General features: G+C 35.9%; 3 protein-coding genes across 7 annotated transcripts in view; all 3 read left to right on the plus strand.

The window, feature by feature from the left end:
• LOC118768372 (zinc finger protein 431-like) overlaps nucleotides 1–24553 on the plus strand; it is a 139436-nt gene that overhangs the window by 86057 nt on the left and 28826 nt on the right. The gene's annotated exons all lie outside the window — the stretch shown is intronic.
• LOC118768368 (zinc finger protein 91-like) overlaps nucleotides 6785–24553 on the plus strand; it is a 46369-nt gene continuing 28600 nt past the window's right edge. The window contains exons 1-4 of one of the 4 annotated variants that reach the window (XM_036514699.1): nucleotides 6785–7803; nucleotides 8140–8758; nucleotides 8930–9498; nucleotides 9916–10699. In XM_036514699.1, the coding sequence (XP_036370592.1) occupies nucleotides 7680–7803; nucleotides 8140–8758; nucleotides 8930–9498; nucleotides 9916–10699 (2096 nt within the window). In that variant the 5' untranslated portion in view covers nucleotides 6785–7679. Of the gene's footprint in view, nucleotides 7804–8139; nucleotides 8759–8929; nucleotides 10700–10814; nucleotides 11283–24553 lie in introns of those variants that run through there. The other 3 variants (XM_036514698.1, XM_036514700.1, XM_036514697.1) reach the window with 3 other exon arrangements.
• LOC118768373 (zinc finger protein 716-like) lies at nucleotides 13543–17355 on the plus strand. Of its 2 annotated transcripts, none has more exons than XM_036514726.1 (4): nucleotides 13543–13603; nucleotides 15645–16112; nucleotides 16281–16654; nucleotides 17159–17355. In XM_036514726.1, exons 2-4 carry the CDS (start codon nucleotides 16025–16027, stop codon nucleotides 17345–17347), a joined length of 651 nt encoding a protein of 216 aa, XP_036370619.1. In that variant the 5' UTR covers nucleotides 13543–13603; nucleotides 15645–16024; the 3' UTR covers nucleotides 17348–17355. The 2 variants fall into 2 exon arrangements, with proteins under 2 accessions (XP_036370619.1, XP_036370620.1); XM_036514727.1 differs by lacking the exon at nucleotides 13543–13603 and adding an exon at nucleotides 14107–14281.

Genomic DNA, 24553 nt, shown 5'->3' on the forward strand with positions numbered 1-24553 from the left:
TCACAGTCATATGATGATTTTCAAAATTCTTCAGACACCTCTTCAAGAAAAAATAAAATCGATCCTTCAAGTTGTACAGATCAACAACTTTTCAATAATATTTCTTCTCTCACCAAAATATATTTTCCTTCTTTTTGCTTTCATAGTTTATTCCAAACAAATATCACTTCTCTTATATTTCTTCTAAACGTGATCAATGCCAATATTTAAAAATGTCGCAAATACTCTTTGAAAATCCATCAAAGTATATTTAAAAGAGAAAACTATCTTCTGCACATTTCAGACACAGAAGTAAAGAAATGCATTCTCTCAGAGGAAATATTTTACTGTAACTCAGCAATGTTGAATAGAAGCAGGATTATATGTTTGTAGAATATCTTTGCAGAGTTTTTCGAACACGATACATATTGATTCTTTAAAAGTAAAAATTACTGTTTAGCCAATTTCATGTGATTTTCTGAAAGAATAAAAAAAATAATATAAGACATAGAATATGTTTAAAAGGCAGATATTCAAAAATGCAATTTTATGCCATTTCTGTTTTAATGGATTGTAGAAGTAAACCTGCATTCAAACTAATAAACTTACCCAAAAGTTAATAAATTACGAGCAGATTCAATAATTATAATTGCAACTCCTGAACATTAAATCTGTGACACACACGCTCTTTCTCTCTCACACACACACACCAATATAGATGTTAATGGCCTAGATAACCAATGTTTTCACTTCGGAGTTCTATCTTGTCAACACAGCTTTGTTTAGTAACACAGATGTGGAGGGACATGGCCTAGTGGTTAGAGCAGCGGACTCGCGGTCGTGGGATCGCGGGTTCGAATCTCAGACCGGAAGTCATGCTGCATTTCTGAAGCAATTAATAAAAACAAAATAACATGAATATATATATATATATTTGAGATGTTTTTTCTTATTTTACTTAAATCGTTCGTTTTCTTCATCACAATACACATCCTTTACAATTATTCCTAATTTTTCTTTTCTTTTCTGCCTTTTTAAATTATTGGCAAGACTTCCTTTGTACCCCACTTATATATATATATATATATATATATATATATATATATATATTTATATATATATATTATAAATTTAAAAATAGGATAAAATCTTAATAAGAAATCTTAACAAGAAATTATCAAGTAATTAGCGTGAAAAACGTAATAAGAGAAAAAAAACTGTAAATTTTTTCTTTGCAAATATTTATTTATATTGTATAGAGGGCATTATTACACATAAATGCGTGTGGCATTTATGTGTAATAATGCCCTCTATACAATACATATATATATATATGGAACTACTACCGAAAACTGGACCCGGTGCGCGCACACGCGCTAGCTAGTCGTAAGTAGTCGATTCTACAGCGACTTGCGCGTATGCAAATGAGTTGTGTTATAGGTTGGAAGACAATCAATGGGTCTAATTAATGATCAAGACAAAGGTGGTGGTGGTAGTTTAGTGTAAATAAACAAACAAGAAAACATCAAAACAAACCAAAATAAACAAAACATATATATACACACACACACACACACGGGCGCTGGAAAAAGTATAAGTATTTGTGAAGGAAATCTAATTCTCGGCGACAACTATGATTGTCACACGCTGACGAGAGGTCAATACCTCGAAACTCGAGTCCGTGTGTATCATAAGTTGAAGACGGGAAGGATGACTTCCCTTTGCAAATACTGACAGGACACAGATAGTGTGTCTATGGCCAGCTGGAGGAGTGTGTCCTCCTGGGGCTAAAAACTACAGTAGCATCCACCCTTAGGGGTTAGCCATATTGAAATGGCAAAAATACGTCACGATGTGTTACCGCTACTGTATATAACTCACTTTGATATTTATCATTGTTTGATTTCACTTTTTCAATATCAGCGACAGTGGGCGCTGGAAAAAGGCATAAGTATTTGTGAAGGAATTCTAATTCTCGGCGACAACTATGATTGTCACACGCTGACGAGAGGTCAACACCTCGAAACTCGAGTCCGTGTGTATCATAAGTTGAAGACGGGAAGGATGACTTCCCTTTGCAAATACTGACAGGACACAGATAGTGTGTCTATGGCCAGCTGGAGGAGTGTGTCCTCCTGGGGCTAAAAACTAAAGTAGCATCCACCCTTAGGGGTTAGCCATATTGAAATGGCAAAAATACGTCACTATATATATATATATATATATATAATATATATATATATTATACCTGAATGATGTACCTACCATGGATGCTGTCCAAAAACTAAAAACTAGTAAAAGAATATATCACACACATTTTATTTGATTTGTGTAAAAAAATCAAATCCATTGTTCTAAGAAATTATTTATTTTCTTTAAACAATTCTTTAATTTTATTCTGTAAAATCAACTCATTTGCATACGCGCAAGTCGTTGTAGGATCGACTACTTACGACTAGCTAGCGCACACCGGGTCCAGTCTTTGCTAGTAGTACCCATATATATATAAGTTGTAAATTGTAATGACAGAGAAGAAGTAGCAAAAATAAAGACATTTTTAAAATGTTTCACACAAATGCCGATCCATGTCAACCATCCTCTTTTCGTTTCAGTATTTCGAGTGCACAATCTAATTTTTATATATTCTCCATTTTTCAGTAATTACATCGTAATTTCCCTGCATTTAAATAAATTCTTAGATTTACAAGGAAAATGTTGTGTAAACAAGGTATTGCACTGACACAAAGCAATGTAAGAAATAACCAAAACTGGAACGGAATGTCTAAAAGAAAATAAAACAAAATTATTCGAATGTCAGCCTTACTTTCATATAATTTCGGCTTTGTTTAGTGAGATTCTTTTAATTTAATTATTCAACACGTCAGAATAAGCAAATGTACGTAAAATGACACATATACAATAGAAATGCTTAAATAAATATAATACTCACATAGAAATATATGTATATATATAGAGAGAGTCACCGAGGAAAATGTGAGAATATGATGAAGCAGTGAGGACTGGAGTCTGAGTGGACAATGACAGCTTCAAGAGAATTTCTAGATTTTTAATTGCAAACGTTGATTTATATTTTGCAGGTGAATTTAATAAAGAATACTGTACGGATTTCTTTACACAGTTAATTATCAAACGTGTGTGTATTCAATTGGGTTCTCTCTTAAACAAGGAAACAGAATAGGAAAGATTTAGCAATTAACAGACGAGGGGAAATGACTCTATTTCTAATATCCGTTTTTAATTAAGAGCTGAGGTGCTTCACATAAATTCGTAAAAGGCTTTCTTGCTCCTGTTTCTTACGCATTTTTATTGCTTGATCGGCTCCACTTTACAACTGATATTTAAGAGAAAACCCAATCAAATATATACACGATTGGTAATTAAATTTCTAAAGAAACAGATGCAGCATTTTTGATTATGTAGACCTGAAAAATATTAATTAACGTTTGTTGTAATGAGGAAGAAATTCTCTTGAAGCTCTCTTTGTCCACTCTGAGTTCAGTTTTCACTACAATATATTCTTCTCACACCTTCCTTGTTGACTCACTCTGCGTATATACACATATATATATATTTATTGTGTAAGTATTATATTTATATAAACATTTCTATTATATATGTGTCATGCCATATATCTGATTGTTTCGATGTGTTGAGTAAGTTAAAAGGGTACTACTTAAGAAGAGTGCTCCAGGTGCGCGCACTCGCGTATCCGCCCTAGCTAGTCGATCCTTACTTTGTGTTTTTGTTTTATTTACTTTGTGTTTTTGTGTTTTATTTACTTTCTTTTTAAAAAATCATTTCCTTTGTGTAAAAAAAAATTATGCATTTTGTGTTTTATTTACTTTGCTACGTAGTCGTTGTAGGATCGACTAGTCACGACTAGCTAGAGCGGATGCGTGAGTGCGCGCACCTGGACCACTCTAATTAAGTAATACCAGTTAAAAGAAATAATTTCACTAAACAAATACGATCTATTGCATTTCAATCTGTTTCAGGGTTAGGGTTAGGGGAAGGGTATCTTTTTTTCTTCACAAATGTAAATAAAGCCAATCTGTTTCTGAAACGAGGGACATATTCATACGGCACAGAATGTTAATATAGGGCGTAACAAATATCAGAAAATCAAAAAAAAAAATGTGTGTAATAGGTGTAAAACAACTTCCTATGAACGAATATGAAAAAAAAAATTCGCGCACGCGAAAGGGGGGTGGGGGAGAGGCCTCGGAAAATTCACATCGGGAAGTTCCGAAAGCGTCTGAGGGGCTGACCCGGGCACCAAAACAAAAAAAAAAAATAGTGTAATATGTGTAAAACAACTTGCTCTAAACGAATATGAAAAAAAAAATGCGCTCTCGAGAAAGAGGGGTGGGGGAGAGGCCTCGGAATATTTATATCGGGAATTTCCGAAAGCGTCTGAACCGGGCACAAAAACAAAAACAAAAACAGCGTAATAGGTGTAAAACAACTTGCTCTAAACGACTATCATGAAAAAAATGCGCGCTCGCGAAAGGGGGGTGGGGGAGAGGCTTCGGAAATTTCACATCTTCAGTCCACGGCCTTTAAACTAAGAAAAAATAGTGTAATTGGTGTAAAACTACTTGTTCTAAACGAGTATCAAGAACACACACTCACACATGAATCATAAACTCCGTATTTCGCAAAAAAAAAAATAAATAAAGAGAAGAAATTCTGGAAAAAGTGAAGAAATGTTGGATCTCCGCCATGTGAATCAAAATACGTGTCAGAAACATCTTGAAATACTACAGAAATTATGTTACGAAAATGATAATGTATACATACCTCTTTGAGTGGTCCATCGATAATGATGATAAAGAAATGAGTTGGATTTGAACTCAGAATATTGACTAACACAACTACATACTACAAGACTCAAAATATTCAGCCAAGTCACCACCCTTTAACTAACAATAATAATAACATCAATAACATAACAGCCAAAAGATTTATTTGTTCTGAAAATAACAATCATAGTAAATAAATATGTTCTTTAATATTCACATTCATGTGCACAGTTAAACACACTTACATACAAACAGTCACGCATGCATAATACAGAACGGAACACATAAATGAAGGATGCATTACTTAGTATATATTACATCTAGAGAATTTTGATTAATAAGTCAAATATGCAAATTATAAAGATAATTAATTGCTTTACTAAACAGTGTTGTAAAGGTGAAAAATAAATTTGGGAAAAAAATACACGCCAAAACTAATTAATAAAGGATAATTAGGGAAGGATTGACACAAAATAATAATTTTTTCTGTCTCTTTTTTTCTGATAAATGCATCTTAATAAGTGAGAAGAATTGCATATATCTGAACTATTTCAAAGAAAAGCATAAATTTAATGTTTAAAATAGCTTTAACCAAGGAATGAGATCCAACATTTCTTCACTTTTTCCAGAATTTTTCTTCTATTTTTTTTTTTTTTTTGCGAAATACGGAGTTTATGATTCATGTGTGAGTGTGTGTTCTTGATACTCGTTTAGAACAAGTAGTTTTACACCAATTACACTATTTTTTCTTAGTTTAAAGGCCGTGGACTGAAGATGTGAAATTTCCGAAGCCTCTCCCCCACCCCCTTTCGCGAGCGCGCATTTTTTTCATGATAGTCGTTTAGAGCAAGTTGTTTTACACCTATTACGCTGTTTTTGTTTTTGTTTTTGTGCCCGTTCAGACGCTTTCGGAAATTCCCGATATAAATATTCCGAGGCCTCTCCCCCACCCCTCTTTCTCGAGAGCGCATTTTTTTTTTCATATTTTTTTAGAGCAAGTTGTTTTACACATATTACACTATTTTTTTTTGTTTTGGTGCCCGGGTCAGCCCCTCAGACGCTTTCGGAACTTCCCGATGTGAATTTTCCGAGGCCTCTCCCCCACCCCCCTTTCGCGTGCGCGAATTTTTTTTTTCATATTCGTTCATAGGAAGTTGTTTTACACCTATTACACACATTTTTTTTTTGATTTTCTGATATTTGTTACGCCCTATATTAACCCAGTTTTCTTTCCTCATAGTCACCAACATCGGTTTTCAAGCAGTGAGTGAGGGTTGGGCGGAAAAACACACACATTGATATATATGTGTATATGTATGCAGGATCGGCTTTTTTCAAATTGCGTTTACCAAATCCACTCACAAGACTTTGGTCAGCCCAAGCGTGTAGTAGAAACGTTGTGCCCAATTTGTCATGTCCTGGGACTGAACCTAGAACTATGTGGTTGAGAAACGAGCTTCATACAACAAACCTGCGAATGTTTTTAACCCTTTAGTGTTCAGATTATTCTGTCAAATGTGATGTTTGTTTATTTAAAATGGTTTGAATTAATCATGCATTATCTTGTAGTTTAGAGATTTTGGTGATGTGATTTTTTAGTTTTAGAACGACATGGTAGGGCTGAGATGAAAGGTGAGATCTCGTCAGTTTCAATATATAACAGGTTAAATATTTTGGCCAGATATGGCCGGTTTGAATGTTACGACTTTCTCTTGTTTATTGTTGAGCATCTTAAATTTTTGAGGTTATTGTGCTTGCTGTGTAAAACTATAGATGTGTGCATGCGTATCTCTCCTTCTCTCTCTCCCTTTCTAAATATATCTTATGTATATGTATACATGCTCCAGCATGGCCGCAGTCAAATGACAGAAACAAGTAAAAGAACATAACGTCATCATCTTCCTCGTTGTCATTGTTTAATGTCTGCAGAGAAGCAGAAATGTGCAGGGCTGGGTCAGGCTGCAATGTCATCTTTACAATGGTTTCTACTGCTAGATGCCCTTCCTAATGCCAACCACAGAATGTACTGGGTGCTTTTTATGTGCCACCAGCATCAGTCGATGCTGGGAGCAGGTGTGGCTATGAGGTAAGAAGTTTGCTACCCAACCCATGCTTGCAGTTTGGGTAAGTGTCTCCCCTGATGGCCTTGGGTCAACTAAAACCTTGTGAGTGGATGTGGTTGATGGAAACTGGAGGAAGCATATCATATGTAGATATTTATATCATTATCATCATTGTTTAATGTCCACCTTCCATGCTGGTGTGAGTGGGATAGTTTGAGAGGAACCGACCAGACGGAAGCCTGCACCAGGCTTCTGTGAGTGTTTTACCAGGATTTTTACAGCCTCAATGGATTCTGACCCCTGCAAACATAGACATTAAATGGATGACAGTGTTGATGTTGTAAGATTTGCAATGTTGAATTACTATGTCGTTTAATGATTCTCTTTATCTCACTGCTTCTTTTTTTTCTATTTCAGAATATAACATCCTATTGACGTAAAAGAAATTTCTTAATTCAGATGTACCTCTGATATTTTGATTGACTTTCATCAATTAAAGGAAGACCATATATTCATAAGACACATTCATCAACGCATCAACTTCTTTGTATAAATCTTCAACAAGTGATGGGAAAATACTTCTTCTGGACATTGTATTTAACAGCAACGTTCTTTTGTCTTCACTGTCTGGAATGTAGAGATTAATAATTTCCAGGTTAATTAATCTTGGATACCTTTACAAAAGAGTTTACATCTTCTGTTTTAGATATTAAGTAAGATCACTGATTAGAGAAACATAACACTAAATTATTCTCTGACACATCTGAACACAAACACTCTTAGAAATGCAAAAAGAACTACCATTGTGTTATGTATGAAAGATTATTATCTCACGATGAATGATTTAACTAAACCAAAAAGGCCACATCATTGCAATATCTGTGGCAGATCATTTTCTGCAAACAGTCTCTTGATTAGGCACAAACGTATTCATACTGGTGAAAAACTATGTCATTGTAATATCTGTGGTAAATCATTCTCTGAAAGTAGTGACTTGCCTAAACACAAATGTACACATACAGGAGAGAAGCCATATCATTGTGATATCTGTGATAAATCATACTTTGGAAATAGTCAGTTGGCTATTCACAAACGTGTTCATACAGGAGAGAAACCATATCACTGTGATATTTGTGGTAAATCATTCTCTCAAAGTAGTCAATTGACTAGGCACAGACTTACTCATACAGGAGAAAAACCATTCCATTGTAGTATCTGTGGTAAATCATTCTCTAGAAATAGTGAATTGACTTGTCACAAATGTATTCATACAGGGGAAAAACCATATCAGTGTGATTTCTGTGGTAAATCATTTTCTGGAAACAGTCTCTTGATTAGGCACAAACGTATTCATACTGGGGAAAAACCATATCACTGTGATATCTGTGGTAAATCATTTTCTCAAAGTAGTGACTTGCCTAAACATAAACTCTCCCATACAGGAGAGAAGCCATTTTATTGTAAATTCTGTGGTAAATATTTTTCTGAAAATAGGTTAAGTCGTCACAAATGTAAACAGAGAGGAGAAAAGCCATATGACTGTAATATCTGTGGTAAATCGTTTGCTAACAATAGTCTCTTGATTATTCACAAACGTATTCATACCGGGGAAAAACCATATCAGTGTGATATCTGTGGTAAATCATTCTCTCAAAGAGGTTCCTTGACAAGTCACATACGTATTCATACTGGGGAAAAACCATATCACTGTGATATCTGTGGTAAATCATTCTCTCAAAGAGGTTCCGTGGCTAGTCACATACGTGTTCATACTGGGGAAAAACCATATCGCTGTGATATTTGTGGCGGTTCATTCTCTCACAGGAGTGCCTTGACGAAACACACATTCACACATACAGGAGAGAAGCCATTTCATTGTGATATCTGTGGTAAATTATTTTTCAAATGCTTGAATAGCTTGAAATCACACAAGCGTGTTCATACAGGAGTGAAACCATATCACTGTGATATTTGTGGTTGGTCATTCTCTCACAGTAATGCCCTGACTAAACACACATACACACATGCAGAAGAGAAGCCATTTCATTGTAATATCTGTGATAAATCGTTCACTAGAAATAATCAATTGACTTGTCACAAACGCATTCATACTGTGGAAAATCCATACCAGTGTGATATCTGTGGTAAATCATTTTCCAGTAATAACACTGTCACTCGTCACAAACGTATTCATACTGGGGAAAAACCATACCAGTGTGATACCTGTTGTAAATCATTTTCCAGTAATAACACTGTCACTCGTCACAAACATATTCATACTGGGGGAAAACCATATCAATGTGATATCTGTGGTAAATCATTCTCTCAAAGTGGTGCTTTGACTTATCACAGACGCATTCATACTGGGGAAAATCCATACCAGTTTGATATCTGTGGTAAATCATTTTCCAGTTATAACACTGTCACTCGTCACAAACATATTCATACTGGGGGAAAACCATATCAATGTGATATCTGTGGTAAATCATTCTCTCAAAGTGGTGCTTTAACTTATCACAGACGCATTCATACTGGGGAAAATCCATACCAATGTGATATCTGCAGTAAATCATTTCCTAGAAACAACACTCTCACTCGTCACAAACGTATTCATACTGGGGAAAAACCATATCAGTGTGATATCTGTGGTAAATCATTCTCTCAAGGTGGCGACATACCTAAACATAAACGTACTCATACAGGTGAGAAGCCATATCATTGTAATATCTGTGGTAGATCATTTTCTGGAAGTAGCGACTTGATTAAACACAAATGTATTCATACAGGAGAGAAGCCGTATCATTGTAATATCTGTGGTAAATCATTTTCTGGAAACAGTCTCTTGATTAGGCACAAACGTATTCATACTGGGGAAAAACCATATCACTGTGATATCTGTGGTAAATCATTTTCTCAAAGTAGTGACTTGCCTAAACATAAACTCTCCCATACAGGAGAGAAGCCATTTTATTGTAAATTCTGTGGTAAATATTTTTCTGAAAATAGGTTAAGTCGTCACAAATGTAAACAGAGAGGAGAAAAGCCATATGACTGTAATATCTGTGGTAAATCGTTTGCTAACAATAGTCTCTTGATTATTCACAAACGTATTCATACCGGGGAAAAACCATATCAGTGTGATATCTGTGGTAAATCATTCTCTCAAAGAGGTTCCTTGACAAGTCACATACGTATTCATACTGGGGAAAAACCATATCACTGTGATATCTGTGGTAAATCATTCTCTCAAAGAGGTTCCGTGGCTAGTCACATACGTGTTCATACTGGGGAAAAACCATATCGCTGTGATATTTGTGGCGGTTCATTCTCTCACAGGAGTGCCTTGACGAAACACACATTCACACATACAGGAGAGAAGCCATTTCATTGTGATATCTGTGGTAAATTATTTTCTCAGAATGGTAGCTTGAAATCACACAAGCGTGTTCATACAGGAGTGAACCCATATCACTGTGATATTTGTGGTTGGTCATTCTCTCACAGTAATGCCCTGACTAAACACACATACACACATGCAGAAGAGAAGCCATTTCATTGTAATATCTGTGATAAATCGTTCACTAGAAATAATCAATTGACTTGTCACAAACGCATTCATACTGTGGAAAATCCATACCAGTGTGATATCTGTGGTAAATCATTTTCCAGTAATAACACTGTCACTCGTCACAAACATATTCATACTGGGGGAAAACCATATCAATGTGATATCTGTGGTAAATCATTCTCTCAAAGTGGTGCTTTGACTTATCACAGACGCATTCATACTGGGGAAAATCCATACCAGTGTGATATCTGTTGTAAATCATTTTCCAGTAATAACACTGTCACTCGTCACAAACATATTCATACTGGGGGAAAACCATATCAATGTGATATCTGTGGTAAATCATTCTCTCAAAGTGGTGCTTTGACTTATCACAGACACATTCATACTGGGGAAAATCCATACCAGTGTGATATCTGTGGTAAATCATTTTCCAGTTATAACACTGTCACTCGTCACAAACATATTCATACTGGGGGAAAACCATATCAATGTGATATCTGTGGTAAATCATTCTCTCAAAGTGGTGCTTTGACTTATCACAGACGCATTCATACTGGGGAAAATCCATACCAATGTGATATCTGCAGTAAATCATTTCCTAGAAACAACACTCACTCGTCACAAACGTATTCATACTGGGGAAAAACCATATCAGTGTGATATCTGGTAAATCATTCTCTCAAGGTGGCGACATACCTAAACATAAACGTACTCATACAGGTGAGAAGCCATATCATTGTAATATCTGTGGTAGATCATTTTCTGGAAGTAGCGACTTGATTAAACACAAACGTATTCATACAGGAGAGAAGCCGTATCATTGTAATATCTGTGGCAAATCATTTGCTGAGGGTAGCAATTTAACTTATCACAAACGTATTCATACAGGAGAGAGGCCATATCATTGTAATATCTGTGATAAATCATTCCCAACAAGTAGTCATTTGACTTATCACAAACGTATTCATACAGGAGAGAAGCGATATCATTGTAATATCTGTAGTAAATCATTTCCTCAAAGTAGTTCGTTAACACAACACAAACGTATTCATACAAGTGAGAAACCATATCACTGTGATATCTGTGGTAACTCATTCTCTCAAAGTGGAATCTTGTCTGGACACAAACGTACACATACAGGGGACAAGCCACATGATTGTGATATCTGGTGAATCATTCTCCCAAAGTTGGGTCTTGTCTAGACACAAACGTACACATAAAGGGGACCAGCCAGATGATTGTGATATCTGGTGAATCATTCTCTAGCAAGAGTAACAAACATAGTCAAAATTGGGGATAATCCATATCACTGTAACATCTGTGGTAAATCAAATGCTGAAAATAATTTTTTAACTGGTCACAAGGATATTCATACAGAAGGGAAGCCAGATCCTTGTGACATCTGTGGTGAGTCATTCTCTCAAAAAGGCCTCTCAAGTACACATGTGAGTATTCATACACAAGTGTAACCGTATCAGTATTAAAATTTATTACAACAGGACAGCGATTATGAATATTTTGTCTGCTAAAAGACAGGGTTTATCCCTCTTCAAGCTTGACATCATCAGCTTCAGTTTCTTGGATGTCAACATGAAATTCATGAATCTCAACTTCAATATCATTTATATATCTAAATATATCAACACAGAGATGACTTTGGTTTCTGGAGAGGATTGTGCTGGATTTTTGAGGAATTTGTTATGAGAGAATAAAGGAATGGGAATAAGGAATAAAAGTTTTGAGTGATATTAATTTTGTCTTTGTTGTGCTTTCTTCATCATCATCATCATCATCCTCCTTTAAGGTTTTCTATGCAGGATCAGGTGGGAAAGTGTTACAAGAGCTGTCAAGCCAGAGTACTGCTCCAGATTTGGCTGTATGCCCTTAAGATACATGGTGTGTTTTATAAATATCCCTCTGCAAGTATCATGCTAACATGAAACCAGTAGTAGCTCTTTTGGTTTGGGATTTAATTTGATGTGTGTGTGTGTGTGAACATGATGTCAGTCTAATGTGAAAATCTTAGAAAAGTGTAATATGTCCATCATCGTTTAGTGTCCGCTTTCCATGCTAGCATGGGTTGGACGGTTCAATTTGGGTCTGGAAAGCCTGAAGGCTGCACCAGGCCCAGTCTGGTCTGGCAATGTTTCTACGGCTGGATGCCCTTCCTGATGCCAACCACTCTGTGAGTGTAGTGGGTGCTTTTTATGTGTCACCGGCATGAGGGGCCAAGCGAGGCTGGCAATGGCCATGAACGGATGGTGCTTTATACGTGCCACCAGCACGAGGCCAGTTGGAGCGGCGGTGGCAACGGCCACATTCGGATGGTTCTCTTACGTACCACCGGCACTGGTATCACAGCTGCAGTTTCCATTGATGTTGATCTATTTCGATTCTCACTTGCCTCAACAGGTCTTCACTAGTAGAGTTTTGTGTCCCAAGAAGGAAAGGTATGCATAAGTGGACTGGCTACATCCCATGTCGAGGACACGGTTTATGGTCTCACTTGTATACTGATGAGGATTCAGTGTAGATGGTTAGAACATGTTTTCGAGATGGAAAATGACTGCATTACAAAAATTCTTCAGTGTGTCCAACAAATAGAGGGATATCATGACAGCCTAGCCTTAGGTATAAGGATAAGCTGAAGCAATAAATATACTCTCTACAGCTTGATTTGACATGTTGGGAAAGTCATTGCCTAGTGTAGGCAAGGGAAGAGAGATGCAAAAACAAAAAAAATTGAGAATTATCTATATATATATAAAAGCTGGAGTCTGTGTATGGCGGGAAAGAAGTGGGGTTGGCGACAGGAAAGGACCCTAAGTGGGACATGATGTCACAGGTTAAAGACGGCCTCTTTCTCCAGGGTCTGCGACGGGATGAAGTTTTGTGCTGGAAACGGTCATAGGGTAGAATATACAAGTACACTTTCTTAAAATAATCTGGTGAGAATTTTAAAAGAACTTGAAGATGAAGTTATTGACAGAATGGGACAAAGTAAAAAGAAAAACCGGAACGAGTCAGTAGCGCTCTCTATTGGAGAATTAAGGAAATACAATTATATCAGGGGAAACAACTTCTACACCACATCAACTACGTGGCCAAAAAAGCTAATTAAGCTGCTTAATTACCGATCACTGAGTCGCTGTTTATTTGTGAATTCGGTAAGTTGACAAAGATTTACTTTAAGGCTGTAATAGTGTTGATAATACTACTAATAATAATGTAAATAATAGAATTCTGTGAACCTCTCGATGTTACAGGAATTATTTTTCGAAGCGGGAACCTGACAACAATTAGGAAAATATATTTGCTCGTCTTAATTAATAACTTCCAAACTGAAATGTTGATCTGTTATTTATGAAAACCTATGATCGACTTTTACATGTGATATAAAGGAAATTAATTCATAAAATGAGAGTAATGTGGCATAATTAATTAGTAAAATGAGAGAAAACCGATTGAAGAATACTACATTAATTAACGTTGTCCGTTGTAATGAGGCAGGCATTGATAAAACGGTAAGTTGATGAAGATTTACTTTACGGCTGTAATGGTAATAATAATAAGGTAAATAATTACATATTATTATTATTTTCGAAGCGAAAACCTAACAAAATTTGGAAAATATATTTCTTCGACTTAATTAATAACTTCCAAACTGAAATGTTGATTTGTTGTTTATAAAATACAATGACCGACTGTTACATGTGATAGAACTGAAATTAATTGGTAAAATGAGAATAAAACAGCGTAATTAATTAGTAGAATGTGAGGAGTCCGATTGAAGAATTCCACATTAATATATGTTATCCTGTCGTTTATGAGGCATTGATAAAACGGTAAGTTGATAAAGATTTACTGTAATGTTATATAAATAATAGTAATGATGATGATGATTTCAAAACTGGTCCAGGGTCAGCAATCTTTAATACGAGCGATAAGTCGATTGCATGGGTCCCGTTTTTTGGTCCGAAAGAGATGAAAGACAAAGTCGATCTCATCCGTGTTTGAACTCAGGACTTTCCGCCGAGGTTGGCTTTGTATTTCGTTCCATTCTGTGTAAAGAAAATAATAATGATGATGACAATAGTAATCTTTTGATAATTAAAATAATAATCATTTGTGCTTTTGACCTGAAAATTGGCGGGAGGGCATAAGTGAATTACATGGAACCTAGTACTTGATTGCTTCTTATTTTTTCTACCTGGAAATGATGAAAGGCGACCTTGATGTTATTTGAACTTTGAGAGTAATGATGCGATCTTTTCACTTTGACCGGCAGATTTTTAAAGTAATTTCTAGATAACTAAACACTTTTAAACTTCGTATTCTGGTAGAATGTGTTTATAAAACATCTTTCTTGGCTTCTTAAGAAAATTCTGTAGTTTGAAACATATTTGTTGTTTAATTTCTTGCATTTCGGCAATTTCAACCAATCAATGACGTCTATTGAGGTGAAAACGATTTCTGCCGTAACATTTACTGGCGGCGTCATATGAAAATGTCCGTTACATATTATATATTCGTTTTAGAAACAGATTGGGTTTATTTACATTTCTGAAGAAAGAAAGATACCCTAACCCTAAAACAGATTCAAATGAAATAGATCGATACTAGGCTCATAATTATGACGCCGCCAGAAAATGTTACGGCAGAAATCGTTTTCACCTCTATAGACGTCATTCATTGGTTGAAATTGCCGAAATGCAAGAATTTAAACAACAAATATGTTACAAACGACAGAATTTTCTCAAGAAAGCCAAGAGAAAAAGATGTTTTATAAACACATTCTACCATTATAGGAAGTTTAAAATTGTTTAGTTACATAGAAATTATTTTTAAAATCTGCAAGTCAAAGCGAAAAGATCCTAATGATGTGTAGGGCACTGACCATGGGCTCATCGTAGACAACATGAAGACAGGGACCTTCATTGCTGGCTACCTAGCGAGCTGGTCCAGAGAAGGGAATTCCGGTCGGGCAACATGAAGTCTTAAATCAAACATTTTTCTGAATGGTTGTAAAGGTGAAGTGTGTAGTAAACTTGTGTGGGTATACCAATGTTTCAACGCCTCAATGAACTCTGACCCCTGTAAACATTGACATTAAATGTCTGACAGTGTTCATGTTGTAATATTTACAATGTTGAATTACTATGTCACTTGACTATCCTCTTTATCTTACTGTTTCTTTTTCTATTTCAGAATATCACATCATGTTGTCATAAAAGAAATTACTTCGTTCAGATGTGCCTTTGATATTTTTATCAACTTTCATCAACTAAAGGAAGACGATATATTTATAAGGAGCCTTCATCCATACATCAACGTTTCTATATAAATATAATCTATGACAAACAACAGCGAAATATATTTCTTGTCTTCACTGTCTGGAATATAGAGGAGGTGATTGCCTTACAAGTTTGGATAACTTTACAAACGAGTTGACAATTTTCACCTGTTGATTTAGGTACTAAGATCACAGATGAAAGAAACATAGCATTAAATTATTCCCTGAAAATAGTGATGCAAATGGACACAAACATATTCATAGAAAGGAAACAAACAGTATTATTGTGATACATATGACAAATTATCCTGTCATAATGAATAATTTAACTGAACCTAAAAACTCTGATACAAGAGAGAAACCATATCGTTGTGATATCTGTGGTAAATCATTCTTTCGAAAAAGTCACTGGACCATTCACAAACGTATTCATACAGGAGAGAAGCCATATCACTGTGATATTTGTGGTAAATCATTTTCTCATAATAGTCATTTGACTAGGCACAAACGTATTCATACAGGAGAGAAGCCATATCGTTGTGATATCTGTGGTAAATCATTTTCTTGTAATAGTGACTTGACTAAACATAAACGTGTTCATACAGGAGAGAAGCCATATCATTGTGATATCTGTGGTAAATCATTTTCTTGTAATAGTGCATTGACTGAACATAAACGTATTCATACAGGAGAGAAGCCATATCGTTGTCATATCTGTGGCAAATCATTTTCTTGTAATAGTAGCTTGACTGTCCATAAACGTGTTCATACAGGAGAGAAGCCATATCATTGTGATATCTGTGGTAAATCATTTTCTTGTAATAGTGACTTGACTAAACATAAACGTATTCATACAGGAGAGAAGCCATATCGTTGTGATATCTGTGGCAAATCATTTTCTCACAATAGTACCTTAACAGCACACAAACGTATTCATACGGGAAAGAAGCCATATCATTGTGATATCTGTGGTAAATCATTTTCTTGTAAGAGTGGCTTGACTCTCCATAAACGTGTTCATACAGGAGAGAAGCCATATCGTTGTGATGTCTGTGGTAAATCATTTTCGTTTAATGGTGACTTGACTAAACATAAACGTATTCATACAGGAGAGAAGCCATATCATTGTGATATCTGTGGTAAATCATTTTCTTGTAAGAGTGACTTGACTGTCCATAGGCGTATTCATACAGGAGAGAAGCCATATCATTGTGATGTCTGTTGTAAATCATTTTCTTGTAATTGTGACTTGACTAAACATAAACGTATTCATACAGGAGAGAAGCCATATCATTGTGATATCTGTGGTAAATCATTTTCTTCTAAGAGTGGCTTGACTCTCCATAAACGTGTTCATACAGGAGAGAAGCCATATCGTTGTGATGTCTGTGGTAAATCATTTTCGTTTAATGGTGACTTGACTAAACATAAACGTGTTCATACAGGAGAGAAGCCATATCGTTGTGATGTCTGTGGTAAATCATTTTTTTGTAAGAGTGACTTGACTGTCCATAAGCGTATTCATACAGGAGAGAAGCTATATCATTGTGATGTCTGTGGTAAATCATTTTCTTGTAATAGTGATTTGATAAAACATAAACGTATTCATACAAGATAGAAACCACATTGCGATATATGTGGTAAATCATTCTCTGGAAGAAGTGTCCTAACTAAACACCAGTGCAGGACAGAAACCATATCATTGTGATATCTATGGTAAATCATTCTCTGGAAGAAGTGTCCTAACTAAACACCAGTGCAGGACAGAAACCATATCATTGTGATATCTATGGTAAATCATTCTCTGGAAGAAGTGTCCTAACTAAACACCAGTGCAGGACAGAAACCATATCATTGTGATATCTATGGTAAATCATTCTCTGGAAGAAGTGTCCTAACTAAACACCAGTGCAGGACAGAAACCATATCATTGTGATATCTATGGTAAATCATTCTCTGGAAGAAGTGTCCTAACTAAACACCAGTGCAGGACAGAAACCATATCATTGTGATATCTATGGTAAATCATTCTCTGGAAGAAGTGTCCTAACTAAACACCAGTGCAGGACAGAAACTATATCATTGTGATATCTATGGTAAATCATTCTCTCAAAAACGCCATTTATGTACACATGTGAGTATTCACACAAAAGTGCAACCATTCAGTATTAATCTTTATTACAACAATTATGGCTATTTTTTTCTGCTGAAAGACTGGGCTATTTTTATCTCTTCAAATATGATGTTATCGACTTCAATTTCAATAATGTCAACATCAAATTCATGAATGTCATGTATATATATGGAAGTATATCAACAATGCCTTTGATTTCTGAAGATGATTGCTCTGGACTTTTGAGCAATTTGTTTTGAGAGAATAAAGAAATGGGAATAATGAATAAAAGGTTACACTGAAGTTGATTTTGTCTATGTGTTTTCATCATTGTCGCTCTTATCATCATCATCCTTTAGTGAAATTTTTTTTTTTACTGGCATGGGTGGCACAGTGTGACATGAGCTGGCAAACCATGATGCTGCACTAGGTTCCAATCTGATTTGTTTGGGTTTTTTTGGGTGTATTCTCCTAATGCTAACCAGTTCACAGTTTATGCTGTGTGCTTCAAGTATATATGTATGTATGCACACACACACATATATGTGTGTGTGTGTATATATATATATCATCATCAGCATCCACTGAAAAAAAATATATATATTTACCCCTTTACCCAGGGGTAAAGGGGTCTGCCCCACTTTTTCCAAGCAAAATGAAGGAGTTTGCAGCACATTGTAAGGTCAGGGTACTTGATTCCATGCAAAAAATCTGAGTTTTTTTGTTTGTCTTTATGAAAATTTGTGGGTGAAAATATCAAAATTTACCCGAAATTCTTCTGGACTCCAACTTCTCGGAAAAAAATTGTGACAACAAATTCGTATGTAATCGTAATCTAAACGATCTAAAAAGTATTATCATCGTAATCTAATTTAATTACTGCACAATAAGAGGAAACTTGCCTAATTAATTCTGATAGAATAACTATAAATTCGTCTGGGGTAAGTACTTAAATGTACCCCATCGAATTTGTTTCCTCGTCACTTTCTTAAAAATTGGTATTTTTAAATGGAATCTCTAAGAGAAGTACTCCAGCATGGCCACAGTAGCTGACACTCTGTGTTTTAGTTTAGCCATTCAACTGAAAAGCCTGCTCATGGAATTAACATGCAACTGGCTGAGTATTCCACAGACATGGGGAGCCTTGATATAGTCTTCAGTGAAGCACAGCATGACACGGATGGTGAGAAGACCGGCCCTTTGAATTACAGGTGAAACTCAGTTTTGACACCTGAGTGGACTTATTGCAAAGTGAAATAAAATGGCTTGGAGACTCATTGCACCACTGTGTATCGAACTCACAACTTTACAATTGTGAGTGAAATACCCTAACCACTAAGCCATGCCACTTCACAGGTGAAACAAGTGAAAGGAGAGAAGAGAAAGAAAACAGTTAAATAATTAGAGAAATGTTGAAGTGATTCATCTATATACAGAATGTTGTAAAAGTTATCAATATGAAAATTATTACACCATGACAACAATTATGAATATTTTGTCTGTTAAAAGACTAGATTTATTCCTGTTCAAGTTTGACCGTATCAACTTAAATTTCATCATTAGCAATTTGATATTAACGAACTCCAACTTCAATATCATTTATATATCTAAATATATCAACACAGAGATGACTTTGGTTTCTGAAGAGGATTTTGCTGGATTTTTGAGGAATTTGTTATGAGAGAATAAAGGAATGGGAATAAGGAATAAAAGTTTTAAGTGACATTGATTTTGTCTTTGTTGTGTTTTCATCATCATCATCTAACTTCCATTTTTAGCATACGTCTTCTATGCAGGCTTGGATGGGAAAGTGTGACATGAGCTGTTAAGCCAAGTGCTTTTCCAGATTTGGCTGTGTCCCTTAAGATACATGGTGTATTTTATAAATATGCCTGTTCATGTATCATAACAGCATGAAACTAGTGGTAGCTCTCTCGGTTATGTATTTAATTTGATATGTGTGTGTGTTTCTGAACACAGTGACAGTCTGGTGACTAAAATAAGTGTATACTAATCTCGTATTTTGAGTCTGGGGCAGAAGTATGGACTCCCTTTTACAGAGAAATAAAAAAAAACTTGAAACTTTCCACATGTGCTGTTTGTGCAACAAAATAGCAAGATAAGACATCAAATGTCAAAACCTTAGAAATATGTGGTATGTCCAGCATCCAAAGCGTGTTGATGAGAATTCAGTGCAGATGGTTAGGACATGTTTTTCAAATGAAAAATGGCTGCATTAAAAAAAATTCTTCTTTATGGCCAAAAAATGGATGGATATCATGGCAGAGGAAGACCTGTCCTTAGGTATAAGGATAAGCCGAAGCAATCAATAAAGTCTCTAGAGTTTGATTTGACATGTTGGGGAAAGTCATTGCCTGGATCCACTTCCATGGTGTAAAATTTCTGGCTCTAGACAAATGGTGTAAATCTGATTTAGGTGTATTTACACCATTTCTCTTCAACAAGAAATTTTCTCCATGACAAAACAAAGTGAATGACCTGTGCATGAGTTCAAAACTGCCTCTGGCATATTCGACATTTTATTTATACACACCATTGCCCCCGTATTTTGTTTAAAATGTTAAACATGAAGTCAGAGCTAGGGATAGTGCACCTGGTATTGCGAGTAGATGGCTTCCAGAGGAGAAGAGTAGAAATTACCTCGTTTTCAGCTCTACAACAATGTCCAGCAAACTGGACTCTTCTACCTTTCACAAGAGATGACACAGGTGGCAGTTTCCCATATATTTGTACTTTGGTTGAATGATGTTTCCACGAGAGATTTTGAGCTCTCGTAAGGAGGCGAGTGTAGGTTCCATCCAACCGCCTCTCAAGCTTCTTTGATAACGTCCAGAAGTGCTGCAAAGTGTTTTTGGAATGGGAGCTATTAATGGAGAATAGTACAGCTTTTTGCACCATCATTCAATTTAATTTAAGGCTGAGAGGCAACGAATCTACCGCATGGAGGCAGTCTTTGAGCCTGTTCCACAGACAGCCATATTCCGGTACAAATAGGGACACCGCAGCAGCTGGAGGAGGAAGGGGTTGCATCGGTACAGGCCATAGACAAAGTTGGGGGAAGCCCCAAATGCATGTGTGGGGCTTTCCCAAGCACTTATAACAGACGAACTGCACACCGTAATTTCACTGCAGGCTAGCATTTAAGCTTCTCTGCGGAGAAGGGGCATCTATTTAGGCGGGAGAAAAATGTGACAATTTACATCAGTGGTTCTCAACTGGGGCCTACACTGCCCCTCAAGGTCCAATATAGCATTGAGGGGATTACACAACAAAATATTAGGGGAAAGCATAATTGTATTTTAAGGGCCATCATAAAAGTTTTGCTTTCTTCTACTATAGCTTCGAGCCGACCAAAGCCTTGTGAGTGGATTTGGTAGACGGAAACTAAAAGAAGCCTATATATATATTTGTGTGTCTGTGTTTGTCCCCCTAGCATTGCTTGACAACCGATACTGGTGTGTTTATGTCCCCGTTACTTAGCGGTTCGGCAAAAGAGACCGATAGAATTAGTACTGGGCTTACAAAAGAATAAGTCCCGGTATCGAGTTGCTCGATTAAAGGCGGTGCTCCAGCATGACCGCAGTCAAATGACTGAAACGAGCAAAAGAGAAAGAGAGATGTTATGTTTTGCAAGAAACAGGTTTCTTTCTCCAACATTTTACACATTTTAGGAAACCTACATCTGCTAATTTGTGAAAAGCTAACGAGGAATTTTGAAAGTAAGCATGAAACTAGTTTTTAAACATCAAATGGCTATGGGTGTCCACCAGAATAGAATACTACTCAAAGGGGTCCGTAGGAAAGAAGTGGTTGAGAACCCCTGATTTCCATGGCCAATGGTATTTGTCTTCACAGTGTGTAGCTGATTGAAAAGCAAGGATCTTTTCGGTTTGACCGGCAGTCTTTTCTAGCGGTGGCATATGAAATTGTCACCCATAATTATGACCCTAGTATCGATCTATTGCATTTTAATCTGTTTTAGGGTTAGGGGTGAGAGGAAGGGTATCTTTTTTTCTTCTGAACTGTAAATAAACCCAATCTGTTTCTTAAACGAGGGATATATTCATACGGCACAGAATGTTTTTTTAAGCCTCAATAAACGTCATTGATTGGTTGAAATAGCAGAAATTGAAGAAAAAAGAACAACAAATATCTTACAAACTATAGAATCTTCTCAATAAAGCCAAGAGAAAAAGATGTTTGATTAGCACATTCTACCAGTATACGAAGTTTCAAAGTGTTTAGTTACGTGGAAATTATTTTTAAAAACTGCCGGTCAAACCGAAAAGGGACAAAGAAAATCACTGGAACGAAATCGTTTAGTCAGTGGAGCCATCTATTGGAAAATTAAAGAAATACAACCATATAAAGGGAAATAACTTCTACAACACTCCAAACCACGTGCTCCCTATAAATTATTAATTAAGGTGCTTAATTACTGATCACTGACTCGTTGTTTGTATCTGAATACGGTAAGTTGACAAAGATTTACTTTAAGGCTGTAATGATAATAATAATAATGTAAATTATAGAATTCTGTGACCCTTTCGATGTTACAGTAATTATTTGGAAGGCATAACAATAGGGAAATGTATTTGCTCGTCTTAATTAATGATTTCCGAAGTGAAATGTTGATTTGTTGTTAGTGAAAACCTATTATCAACTGTTACATGTGATATAAAGTAAATTAATTAGTAAAATGAGAGTATTGTGGTATAATTAATTAGTAAAATCCAGAGTAATGTAGCGTAATTAATTTGTAAAATTAGAGGACTATCATTTTACTACGGTTAATGTGATGAAGGCTGTCACATTAATAAACGTTGGCCTGTTGTTTATGAGGCCCTGATTAATCGGTAAGTTGGCGAGGATTTCTTCTAAGGTTATATTAATAATAGTAATGATGATGATCGTTTCAGATTTTGCCAGTCGAATACATAGAACCCAGTATTTCCCGAAAGGGATGAAAGGCAAAGTTGACGTCGGCCGTCTTTGAATTCAGGACTTTCCGCTGAGGTCGACTTCGACTTTCATTCGTTTCTGGTGCATAAAATAATAATGGTGATGATGATGATGATATCAATTTTTAGTACTTTAAAGGCACCAAGCTGGCAGAAACGTTAGCACGCAGGGCGAAATGCTTAGCGGTATTTCGTCTGCCACCACGCTCTGAGTTTAAATTCCGTCGAGGTCGACTTTGCCTTTCATCCTTTCGGGGTCGATAAATTAAGTATCTGTTGCGCACTGAGTTGAGGTAATCGACTTAATCCGTTTGTCTGTCCTTGTTTAGCCCCTTGTGGGCAGTAAAGAAATAAGAAACGTAAGTACGGTATTTCGTGTGTCTTTACGTTCTGAGTTCAAATTCCGCCTACGTGGACTTTGCGTTTTATCCTTTCGGTGTCGATAAATTAAGTACCAGTTGTGCACTGATGTCGGTCTCATCGACTGGTTCCCACCGCAAAAATTTCGGACTTTGTGCCTAAAGTAGAAAAGAATCTTTAGTACATGAGACACAATGTCTGAAATTTGGCGGCAGAATGTAGGTCGATTCAATGGAACCCAGCGCGTTACTGCTTCTTCTTCTTCTTCTTCTTCTTTATCTTACTGCTTCTTTTTCTATTTCAGAATATCACTTCATGTTGACATGAAAGAAATTTCTTCATTCAGATGTACCTCTGGTATTTTTATTGACTTTTATGGATCAAAGGAAGACCATATTTTTATAACGCACGTTCATCAATACTTCAACCTCTTTATATGAATAAAATCTTCATCAAACGATGGGAAAATATTTCTTCTGGACAATGCAATTAACAACAATATTTTTTTGCCTTCACTGTCTGGAATGTAGAGGAGATAATCAATTTACAGATTAATTAAGCGTTGATGACTTTTCAAATGAGTTAGCAGTTTACATCTTGTGTTTTAGATATTCAGTAAGATCACATATGAAAGAATTGTAGCATTAAATTATTCTCTGAAAATAGTGACACAACTGAACACAACCATATTCATGGAAATGAAAAGAACACTATCATTGTGATATGTTTGAAAAATTATTCTCTCGTAATGAATGATTTTACTAAACGAAAAAACCCTGAAGTAAGAGAGCCATATCACTGTGATATCTGTGGTAATTCATTTGGTGAAGAAAGAGTCTTAGCTAAACACAAGTGCATTGATACAGGAGAGAAATCACATCACTGTGATATCTGTGGTAAATCATTTGGTGAAGAAAGAGTCTTAGCTAAACACAAGTGCATTGATACAGGAGAGAAACCACATCACTGTGATATCTGTGGTAAATCATTTTCTAGAAGTGGAACTTTAACTCGTCACAAACGTATTCATACAGGAGAAAAACCGTTTCAGTGTGATATCTGTGGTAAATCATTTTCTCAAAGAGGTGACTTGCCTAAACATAAACGTACTCATACTGGTGAGAAACCATTTTATTGTAATATCTGTGGTAAATTGTTTTCTGGAAGTAGTGACTTGACTAAACATAAACGTACTCATACAGGAGAGAAGCCATATTATTGTAATATCTGTGGTAAAACATTTTCTGAAAATAGCACTTTAACTTGTCACAGACGTATTCATACAGGAGAGAAGCCGTATCATTGTAATATCTGTGGTAAATCATTCTCTTCAAATAGCTATTTGATTTGTCACAAACGTATTCATACA

Source organism: Octopus sinensis, linkage group LG28, assembly GCF_006345805.1.
Source record: "Octopus sinensis linkage group LG28, ASM634580v1, whole genome shotgun sequence".
Taxonomy (NCBI): Eukaryota; Metazoa; Mollusca; class Cephalopoda; order Octopoda; family Octopodidae; genus Octopus; species Octopus sinensis.

What these genes read in the sequence shown, in the direction of transcription:
- LOC118768373 (XM_036514726.1), top strand. Translation starts at nt 16,025, where the DNA reads ATGACAAATTATCCTGTCATAATGAATAATTTAACTGAACCTAAAAAC. An exon ending in ATATCGTTGTGATATCTGTG is followed by an intron (nt 16,113 to 16,280) that starts GTAAATCATTCT and finishes GTGATATCTGTG; the next exon opens with GTAAATCATTTTCTTGTAAT. An exon ending in ATAGTACCTTAACAGCACAC is followed by an intron (nt 16,655 to 17,158) that starts AAACGTATTCAT and finishes TTGACTAAACAT; the next exon opens with AAACGTGTTCATACAGGAGA.